Source organism: Tiliqua scincoides, chromosome 2 (assembly GCF_035046505.1).
Source record: "Tiliqua scincoides isolate rTilSci1 chromosome 2, rTilSci1.hap2, whole genome shotgun sequence".
Taxonomy (NCBI): domain Eukaryota; kingdom Metazoa; phylum Chordata; class Lepidosauria; order Squamata; family Scincidae; genus Tiliqua; species Tiliqua scincoides.
Genome location: NC_089822.1, coordinates 27,309,370 through 27,320,429, shown reverse-complemented (window position 1 = coordinate 27,320,429; position 11,060 = coordinate 27,309,370). Strand labels below are relative to the sequence as shown.

The 11,060-nt window shown below is 40.0% G+C and overlaps 1 protein-coding gene across 2 annotated transcripts in view; it reads right to left on the bottom strand.

Annotated features, from left to right (window-relative positions):
• Positions 1-2,762: 2,762 nt before the first annotated feature.
• The window catches only part of TRAPPC13 (trafficking protein particle complex subunit 13), a 33,998-nt gene continuing 25,700 nt past the window's right edge, over positions 2,763-11,060 (bottom strand). For both annotated transcript variants that reach the window (XM_066618261.1, XM_066618260.1), the window contains 5 exons: positions 10,840-10,973; positions 8,241-8,439; positions 6,076-6,176; positions 3,201-3,351; positions 2,763-3,106 (listed from right to left, as the gene is read on the bottom strand). In XM_066618261.1, coding sequence (XP_066474358.1) covers positions 2,996-3,106; positions 3,201-3,351; positions 6,076-6,176; positions 8,241-8,439; positions 10,840-10,973 — 696 coding nt within the window. In that variant the 3' untranslated portion in view covers positions 2,763-2,995. The remainder of the gene's footprint in view (positions 3,107-3,200; positions 3,352-6,075; positions 6,177-8,240; positions 8,440-10,839; positions 10,974-11,060) is intronic.

Genomic DNA, 11,060 nt, shown 5'->3' with positions numbered 1-11,060 from the left:
GTTCTACATGTATCATTTCAAAATCAGTTTCCAAGGTGGTTGGAAAATTAGAAATCCAATTGAACAGGCAATGTGTTAGTAATCTGGTGCTACATCAAACCTTAGTCTGATCTCTGACACCCCGCAAGCATGAGATCTGGAAAATTGTTTTGGTCTATCAGCTGTTGCCCCTGTTTTCAAACTTTTAAGCAGATCAGGTAGGGTTAAGTGTGTTTTAAAACTTAAGAGCCTGAATCCTCAGCATTTTTCCATCAACCACCTAGTAGCAGATCAGTAGCCCAATGCAATCAATTAGTTGTTTCCTCATGTTTTCTACAAATGTTGTTCTCATGTTTGAGGTAGATTTTTTTGGGGTCTGTGTTAAAGCCTGAGTAGAAAGAGAACTCTCTCGCTAATGGGTGAAAAGAATGTTTTCTGACAGTAATCAACAGTTTTTCTACACATACTGAAGTACAATATTTGAAATTACATAATGATCACAACTGAAATACAATAACAAAGCCATTAATATCTCATAAGGTAAACACACATCAAAATTACAATGCTTCCATTATTCCTATTAGAAAAGTTGCCTGGGAGAAGTTAAGCCTTACTTCTCATATACAAAAAGCACAGAAGAGTTTGATAGTAGCAAACACTGATGTCAGAAAGTCTTCAGTAGAGAGCTGAAGCATTCTGGCTACGGCTGCAATCCTATGCACACTTTCTTGGAATAAGCCCCATTGAATATAATGCAACTTACAGAACAGTTGCATAGGATTGCACTGTAAGATTTTTGTAGTTTAATTCTCACCATTACCATGGATCACTAAGTGGACTTAAGCAAGCCACTCCACTCAGGCTCAGCTGCAACACGGGGATAATTCTTATTTAATAGGCTTGTTTAAGTCTACATCAAGTTAATACATGTGAGGCATACAAACACCAAGTAGTAATGAAAAGGTAATACAGAAGATTAAGTTTGGAATGACTGGAAGTATTCAAAATTCTGAAGTCCTTCAGGTTCTATAACCCCCTAGTGCAGTGCTTCTCAAACTCCTACCAGGGAGTTGGGAGGGCTGTAAGTGTGTGCGAGGAAGCGGCTATGGCAGCAATGCAACCCCCAAGATCACACTGCTGCGGGGGGGGGGGGTTGTTTACATTTACCTGAGGGTCTGCTGGCCTCCCGGTAGGGGAGCAGGAAGCCCTGCAGATACCTTTGCAGGGCTCCCCAAGCCTCCAAAACAGTTTAAAAAAACCTATTGAAAACCACTTCTTGTTTTTGATTGAAAACTAGAAGTGGTTTTCAATCATGTTTTTTTTTCTGTTAGAAAGGCTTGGGGAGCCCTGCAGAAGCATCTGCAGGGCTCTCTGCACCCCCCAGAGGCTAGCACTCCCTCAGGTTAGTGTCAAAAACCCCTCCCCCCCAGCCACAGCGCAATCCTGGGGATTGCACTGCTGCCTTCCTTCTCCGCTCCTTAAAGAGGCAGGGACAAGTGCTTCCCTGGCTAGTGAGTCACAACCCACCAGTTTTCGAACCACTGCTCTAGTGATATTCCTGTGAAGAGCTGTGTAACATGAAATGCATAGAGATCGTTGTGTGTACGGTGCACTAAATCATCAGTGTACCTTTGCAGGCTTCTTACTAACAGTGTACAAATTGGAAAGGGCTTACAATAAAGCAGGAGAAATAGTTGGAAAAAGCAAGACCATTTCTCAATCAAATTATGGGCATCTAGTGATGATCTGTCAAACCAAGTCATAAGAGCCCTTTATACTGCTTTGAGAACATAAATGTAACTGCAAATCAATTAAACCTGCATGTAGAACTGCAACCAGAAGAAAACTGTTTACTATAAAACCCTTTTGAACAATATCCAGGGCACTTTTTACAGTGCCTCAATATGAACACTCAGTACTTATAAATACAATGCAATAAATAAAATACAATAAATGAACACTCAATAGCTCCAGTTGTTGAGGCTTAGTACTAGATTACTTCAAATGAAAGTGAAGGGAAATCACCTCACACCTCACCCAGCACCAGACAGCCACATAGCTAGTTCAGTAAGAAGAAGCTTAAGGCAGTCTCACATCCCCCTCCTACTTTCGCTAATGGATCGGACAGCAAAATGTGTGCACTTGACAAAGTCCTTGGAAAAAACAATAAAGACTTGATAAGCTTATTTGAAAAATGCCCATCTTGTGCACTTTTGTAATGGCAATCATCAAGATACTGGCATCACATTTTCCCCAAAATTGAGCCTATCCTGTTTATGTCATGAGAGGAAGTTTGCCTTTTAGTAGCTGATAGTTTTGTAGGCCAATTCAGTTTTTATCAGTAGCTTTTCTACCCATACTGAAGTACAATGTTTAAAATTACATAAAATTATCACAACTGAAATGCAATTAAAGCTACTAATGTTTCATATGGTAAACACACACCAAAATCACAATATGCATAAGCAGCAAGAAATCTTCAGCACAGCCAGACCACAGGCTGTTAGCAATCCATGTTAAAAGCCCAGAAGTGCCTTTAAATAAAATAAGATTTCCAAGGAGCGGGGGAAGAAATATGAGAGAAAGTATATCCAAACGTTTGTACAATTCAGAGCATATAGGACTTCACAGGCAGGCAACAATACCAGGTGGAATGCATCAATGTTCACCTTGCCAAAGCATAGGATATGAAGATAAATCCATTCAGGATTTATCCAGGTTTTCCAAATCACTCACAAAGCAAGTATAAAATGAACCACACCAAAATACAGTTAAGACAGATGCATAGTTTGACTAAAGGTTTTATTTCCAAATAGATTAAAATTACATATGGTTGGCACTCTACAAAGTAACTGTTTTAAAAACATTCCAGAGATGCCAGATTGACTTCCAGAGGGACAGTTAAATAAGGAAAACATTTTTTGTTTACAGATGGATGGAGTTCGGCTTAGTCATGGTTTTGCAGCTATGAAGTTACTTCAAATAGTCCAGTGAGAAAAATATTAAAACAAGAAGGTCACTTTTCGTTTCCTTTTATTTTTGAAGAAACTACACAGACCTGTGCAATATCATCATACTCGTATGTCCTCTTCAAAAAGGTGTCTGTTAGTCTCAAGCCAGAGACACTCTAAAATTGGAGAAAAAAATTGGCACAGATTTTAAACTAGCATGAGATTACAGGTTTCTGAATCTAGAAACTCTATTAAGAACAAAGGACTTACTTGTAGTCCCTGTACCGATGATAGCAGTGTGAGTGTCAGGTGGAGGGATGAGGTGGGGTGCAGTTTGCCCAGCTGCCTTCCAGATACTCCACACCAGTGAATAGAATTTGTGTTGCACATTTCCAAAACCAGATCCATGGTCCTTTCACTGCTAGATGGGGGAAGGGGAGAACAAATGTAAATGGCCATGTTTCTAAACTCCATTTCACACTATATTACATTTACATTCCTGCTTTTCTCCCCAATGTTTCAGCCAGTGCACACACTGTGATCATTCCATTTTATCCTAGCAATTCTGTGGTTTAATGATGTATGGTTACTCAACAGGGTGGATAAAGGAAAAAAAATCAGATTCAGGTGTTTGTTTAAAAATTTTGGATCTGTTACTTAAAGTTAGTTTAAAATGAAATCCAAGCCACAGCACACATCTCTCAGGTCAGGTTAACCCCATAAAGTCAGGGTTAACCCCATAATCAAATGCAATGGATTACAGTATGTAGCCAGCTTTTCTAGACAAGACAAACAAAAAAAACCATGGAGGAAGTTTTTGATTTCTAAGGCCAATATTATAAATAGGATACATTGTGTATCTCTTATTATGGAATATTACCAATTTAGGACTATCAACCAAACATTGTTGACATTTGCTTTCCATTTCATGGAGTAATGCTATTTTTTCCAGTAGCTATTGCTCTTCTAGGAAGTTCTGGACACTTGATTTCACAATTCATCACTGAATTATGGCCCCCAACTTCAAGTTAAGCACTCTCGCTCAATATCCTTGTGTATGAGTAAAGAAAAAAATTTCTCTTAACCTATCTCTAAGCAATTGTGCAATGCAAAAGGCAGATTGGCTGTCAATTATATTCATAGGTAGTATAAAGATTTTGTTTCATTGTAAACCATATGTTTCAATTGTTAAAGAAGTCATTAAAAATGCATGAATTATAACATGGGAAACTCAGTGGCTGTAATTGTCTTTTCTCTGAGCAAGTTAAATCATTTTTAAGTTACTAATTAAAATTGCTTTGATTGAAATCAATCCATCCCATCACCCAATAAAGTACATGGATGAAAGAGAGGATATAGTTTATGATAAAGTTATCATTTGGATGATCTTGTGTCTTCTAATGTGTACTCTGCTGCAATAGAGCTATTTTGCAGGAGTTCATTAGGGATGGTTATGTACAACTGCTGTCAACAAGGAGGCCATGGTCATAGGAATTTGCTCCAAGAGATCTACAAAAACATCCAATGTTTCAGCAAAACACAGAGATTGGAAGATCATACTAAGCAGAGCACTCTTTCAATTGGAACACATTTGTTTCATTTATAGTTGCAATTTGCCTTGTTTTGTCCTACATTTTCAGACATTTTCAACTCCCCAGAAGCTCCTGGGCAGGTTCAGCAGCCTAAAAAACTGCTGGCAAGCAGCCTTTGTTTGAAAAATGCTCTGCCAGGTGCTGAGTTTGGATTGGGCTACCACTCCCTATGTGGAATAGCAACCCCTCCTCCAGGAGTGGCAGGCATCTGCCAGTGGGTAACTAAACCTGTCTGTAGGTAAAAGGGTGAAAAATGGGTCCCCTTATGGGGAGAAAAGCAGGATAAAAATCCAGTAAATAGGGAAGCCAGGTAAGCTCCACTCTTCCAATCAGATTTAACTTGATGACACCATAACATAACCAAAGTTATGTAGGTCCAAGCACCAGAAGTTCACTGTGCATTTCTGTCAGCCTGCCATGGGAAACCTAACATTGGCATCTGGAGGGCACCTATTTACTGGAGTAAGTTCAGGGATAGAGGATTCTTGGGACAAGTGTAAGTTGCAAGCGCTAGGGACTGTTTATAGCTAGAGGCAATTCCAATACATAGCTAAGGGAAAATTTTGCCCTGTTTGTAATTTTTACTGCAAGCTCAGCCTGCCTACTTCACTGGTTTAACATAGCCATGTGTGGTGGTGGTAGGTCATGAGGGCATCCGTTTTGGGTAGGATTCCAACTCCAGCATCTGGCCTTGAATGAACACTGTATCCATTTGATCCAACCTTTTCTTTGTGCTCATCCAGCCAAGCTCAGGCATTTTCTATCAGCCTTTGTACTTTACCTAACTCACTCTTTGTTTAATTGCTTTTTCTTCTGTACTTTAATAAACTAGTTACATTTTGACTCTTTGACTGCCTAGTCAATGTTCACAGGTAATTCAGTGGATCGTTTACATCATTCGCCCTACAGATATTATTGTGGATTTAACAAACATCTTTCAGTCCTCTCCTGGGGAGGGTTTTTTCTCCCCGGATGGTCCCACTCTGCCTAAGCTCTGTAGCCTTGGATATTATCAGTGAGTAAAAGACTACCACATTGCTCCCCTATTCAGGTGCTGATTCAGTAAAGCAAGGAGCTGGAAGGGGTACATGCACAACCACCATTAGAAGCTATTCTCCTTGGTCAGCCTACCTTCTCTTGCATCATCTTCCATGACAATAGCATTATAACTCCTCTAGCACAGATAACAGTTCTGATGAAGAAAATAACATTCTTGGACTAAGAAGTGGGAGGAAGAAGAGACTAGAGATTCTGGATCCCTGTATTCAAGTTGCCAGACCCTATTCAACTTAATGGGCATGTGAATCAAAAGACATCTCCATCCACCTTTCTGACTAGAACCAGGCGTATTATTCTACCCATTATTAGTACATGGTCATCTTCTCTCCCTTCCTCAGGAGAATACTCAAATCCAAACATTTTGAGCTTCAGATTGAAATTCTGTTCTGATGAATGTGCCCAAGTAAATGGGTGGGTGGCAGGGGAGGCAGAAGTATATCTCCCCAAGAAATGTTCGTTCCAAAAGTCAAGAGTGAAAAAAGTAACTTCATTACCTGCAATTTGTTATTTTACATGTAATGTCAAAAGGTTCTTCCAAGTTTACTGTGTCTGGTATGATCTCCAGTGAAAGCCTCACATCACCATAACCTGGGGCCTAAGAAAGCATTAGAAGTTTGTCAAAACATACATGCCTGAGATTCTGTACTTAGTGCTGTAACATTAAGGAATTTCACAGAGAAAATTTCAACCCCAGAAGCAGTTTTGAGCTCCATATTAGATCGTCAGTTGAACCCATCTGAAATCGTCAGTTGGGTTTTTATGAAGAGCAGCAACTTCCAAACTATTCTGAACACTCACAGCAACACCCAACAACAGCAACACCCACAACAACAGTATTTATATACCGCTTTTCAACAAAAAGTTCACAAAGCACTTTACAGAGAAAATCAAATATCTAATGGCTCCCTGTCCCAAAAGGGTTCACAATCTAAAAAGATGCAACACCAGCAGACAGCCACTAGAAAAGACATTGCTGGGGTGAGGTGGGCCAGTTACTCTCCCCCTGCTAAATAAAAGAGGAGCACCCACTTGAAAAAGTGCCTCTTACCAGTTAGCAGGGGTACCCACTCAAAAAGCATGTCACATATGTAAGTCCAATTAAGACAGAGTCATGCAACAGGCAGAAGTTGCTCACTCTCACAAAGCCCATTTGTTTCAGTGGGACCCCAGGCAGCAGTTCTCTTATCCAATATTCTAAACTGGGGGTCTGTTTCATACAGTGTGCTGAATAGCATTAATGGCACCTGCTGAGGGCCAGAAGTGACATCCTTAAGATGATGGACACAAATAAGCACTCTCACCTAGGAGTGCATTTGCTGCAAATGACAGAAAACATACAAATCTTGATCATATTTTCAAGATATGGGACAGCCCAATTATGATGCTGGCTGCCCTTTCAGTAGCACCCTTTCTCCGGAGGCATCACTTCCCAGCTTAGCAGTTGAGAAGTGTTATGCAAAGTGACACATTGGCAGTAGCAGAGCTGCTGATACAAAAGACTGCATGATAATTGGGCTTTCCCAATGCCTTAGCAGCATTTCCCTTTCTTACCCTTCTTGGTCTGCCCCTTCCCCTGTACTGTTTTTCACCTTCTGAGGCCTCTTTCTGCCTCCCAGCATTTCAGAAGCAAAGCCACTAAAAGGTCAAACTGCATTATACCTTGGCTCTCCCAGCACTGCCCTTTCCAAAGTACCACCCTTTCAGCAATGCTGCTTCTGCCAATGCAGCACTTCACAGCTTAGTAGCTGAGAGCAGCTGATGGTGGTGCTGGGAGAGCCCAATTATAATGTGGGTTGCATAAAGAGTTTCTACAGGCCTTACATTTGACACCCCTGTTCTAAACTACCAGATAGGAATGCTGTGTTCATATGTATACAAGTTCAATAAACAGCAATAAGAGTTTAAGAATTGTCCCACTAGATCAGAAGGCCATCTAATCCAGAAACCAGTTTCCAACACTAGCCAGAAAGCTTACTCAGAATTACAAACAGGCCATGAACATTTCTTGTTTGCCTTCATGGTGGTAATCTGCTTCAGGACATGGGTACTATTTAGCAATCACAGTTATTTGTTGACTGAACTATCTTCCATTAATGCATATAATTTATTAGTCATCTGAGGGAGCAATCCTAACCAACTTTCCAGCACAGGCATAGCTGTGCCAGTGGGGCAAGTGCTGCATCCTGCAGTTGGAGGGCAGTCACAGAGGCCTCTTCAAGTATGGCGATGTTTGTTCCCTTACCCATAAGTTGCATTGCCCTTATGTTGGTGCTGGAAAGTGGGTTAGGATTGTGTCCTAAATTACTGGCAATCACCAGATCTACATCTACACCAGAGCCACACTATACTTCCTACAATTCCTAAAAAAAAAAAAAAAAAAAAAAAAAAAAAAAAAAAAAGGTGACCAGGGGAAAAAAAGCACACAACAAAATTCTAATTTATATGATTAGCAAAAGCATCACTACTCACTAATTTGTCATATAAGGTGTTTTGTGGCTTTCCCCACCCCTCTTTAAGAAGGCAACAGAATTTTCTGAAAATTCAGACAATCCTTACTTTTAAGCAGGCAAGTTGTACATTTCTTTCTTTGCGTTCATGATATGGAAGTTCAACATAGCTTCCGGTTATCAGGAAAGATAACATTTCAGGAAATACTCACCATTCTCTGGAGCTGACTGGTTTGCAACCTTCCCCTTTCTCCCAGGTTTGTCTTCCATACAATATCTAATTTCCCAATTACTGTCACACCTTTAATAACTCCAGCTTTTTCTGCAAACTCCTGCTTGGGTTTTAGACAGTACAAATACTGCCGCGTATCCATGGGCTGTAAATACGTCCTCGAACCAAATGTGGACACACTAGAAAAGAAACATGTTTTGTCTCAGATTACACCTCAGTCTGGACACTAATCCTATGAAATGCCACTTTTTCTGGTGTGGTATTTTACTTAGGAATGAAAAATTTCCTGCCTGTGGAAGAGAGTAGTAAACAAGGGCCAACCACTGCCTCTGAGAATCCCACAAAAAGAAGGCATACACTTGGTCCTTAGTATCCATGAGGGATCCATTCCTGGACACTCCGCAAAAACCAAAATCCAATTATAGGCCTCACAGAATTTCTGGAGGCCTTCCAAGGCCCTCCAATGTGGGCTTACAATCTGCATAGAGTCAAATCTGTAGTTCGCAAATCTGCAGATGACAAGGGCTGACAAATACTTCCCTTCAGCCACTGCTTCTCTACAACTAGTATTCTGAAGCATACCACCCTATACTGTAAGCAATGCATAATCATTACTAATAGCCACTGATAAATCCATGAATTTGCCCAATCCCCTTTTAAAGCTACTCAGCCACCACATTGCCAAATGACAATATGTGGCAATTAATTCCACAGACAAATTATATCCTGTGTTGAGTACCACTTTTTCTGGTTAGCCTAAATCTCTCACCAATCAGTTTAATTGGGCAACCCCTGGTTCTAATATTGGGAGAAAGGGAGGAAAAACTCTTCACAGTCTGCATAATTTGATAGGTTTCAATCATGCCCCTCCCCCTCTTTCATCACCTCTGTTCCAAGCTAAAAGGTCCCAAATACTGTAGCTTAAGGAAAGTGTTCCATCCATCTGATCATTGTTTTGCACCTCTTCCAATTCTACAATACATTTCTTGAGGTGTGGCAACCAGAACTGTACACAGTATGCCCAATGTGACCTCACTATTGATTTGTATAGTGGCAATATAATGTTATTCTCTATCCTTTTTTAATCACCCCCATTTAACATGGAATTTGCCTTCTTCACTGCTGTGGCAACGAGTTTTCATTGTTATCATCACAGTCCCTTTTCTGGTTCATCACAGACAGCTTAGACCCCCATTAGGGTATAAATGAAGTTGGGTTTCTTTGTCCCATACTGCACCACTTTACACTTATTGACAATAAACTACATTTGGTTGATCATTTTACTCAGCGTGCAAAGAATCTTTTGGAGCTCTTCACAATTTGCTTTGGTTTTTACTATCCCAAAAAGTTTGAGATCATTTGCAAATGTGGTCACATTACTATTTACCCCCAATTCCAGATCATTTAGGAATAAGTTAAAAGCAGCAAACCCAGTACAAATCCTTAGGTGTTCCCACTTTTTGCAACCTTTCACTGAGAAAATTAGCCATTTCGTTCTACTCCATTTCCTATTCTTTAACTAGTTACCAATCTATAAAAAGACTTCTTTTATCTCATGACTGCTAAGCTTACTCAGAAGCATTTGGTGAGGGACTTTAAAAGCTTTTTGGAAGTCCAAGTGTGCATTGTCAAGTAGATCACTTCTATCTAGATGCCTGTTGATATTCTCAGATAACTCTAAGATTAATAATGCAGAACTTGCTAAAGTAGGATAAACATGGTTTCAAAAAAGGTTTATTCTTCATATTTTTGTTAGAAGATTGGCGATTTCATACTTGTGTCCCCCATGAGAACTTTTGGGTGGATGCCCACTGGACCCAGTGATTTGGTAGTTAAGAGAGCTTTTTTAAAAAAAACAACTTAAAAAATTAAAAGGTATACATAGATGTTTGAAACAATGAAAATGAATTCCTAAGCTTGCTTTTGCACCAGAGGCATTTCAGGATCAAATACATGAACAGAAGTAAGATAACAGGAGCCCCAAAGAAGAGGACAATGACTAAAGTTATTCATCACATATGCAGACAAGTTGCTTAACTCCTGCATTATAAAACTGCAACTCAGCAATTTCTTGCCAACCGTTGGGCTTCTTACAACTGCATGATCTTCCATTAATTTTTAAATTAAAAAATGCTCATTCATGTCAAGCTACTGAAGTCACCTATTTACATAGGACCACAGTCTAAGTGTTGGGTACTTACATTTAGTAGGTTATGTCTCACTGCTCACCGCCCAGCCACCCCCACCCCTGATCAGTTTATGAAGACTTGATCAACCCAGAGTTCCACTGTTTGGAACACACCAGCAAGTAACTATTTTGTGCCTCATACAGTCATCATATTTTTGGATTCAATAAATCCTCTCTTAGAACACTGCTAGCAACTTGTTCAAGCACTGACAAAAAGGCAGTTCAGATGCAGGATGAGGTAGTAAGACCTATGATTGCACTCAGGTACACACTCTATTGATGTGAGAAGAGCTCTATCAGTACAAGGACAGTTTTTAATAAGTGAAGGCAAGTAGCCCTGTGATGCTGAAATGCACCTGCCATGGTCTGAACAAGTATCCAAGGCTCTTACCTTTGCCCAGTTTGATTGACAGCATTTAATTCCACTACGTTGTACATAATGGATGGCTCCAACGACACTTTCTCCATAAACATTGGAGAAGTAGTAATGTTCTGAATCTGAGCTTCCAAAAAGACTTCATCAGTCTGAAAAAGCAGAGAAAATGCCTAAGAAAACACAGCCTGAACTGGAGAGGTCCAGTATCTTAAGTATTTGAAAAACATTAATCACAA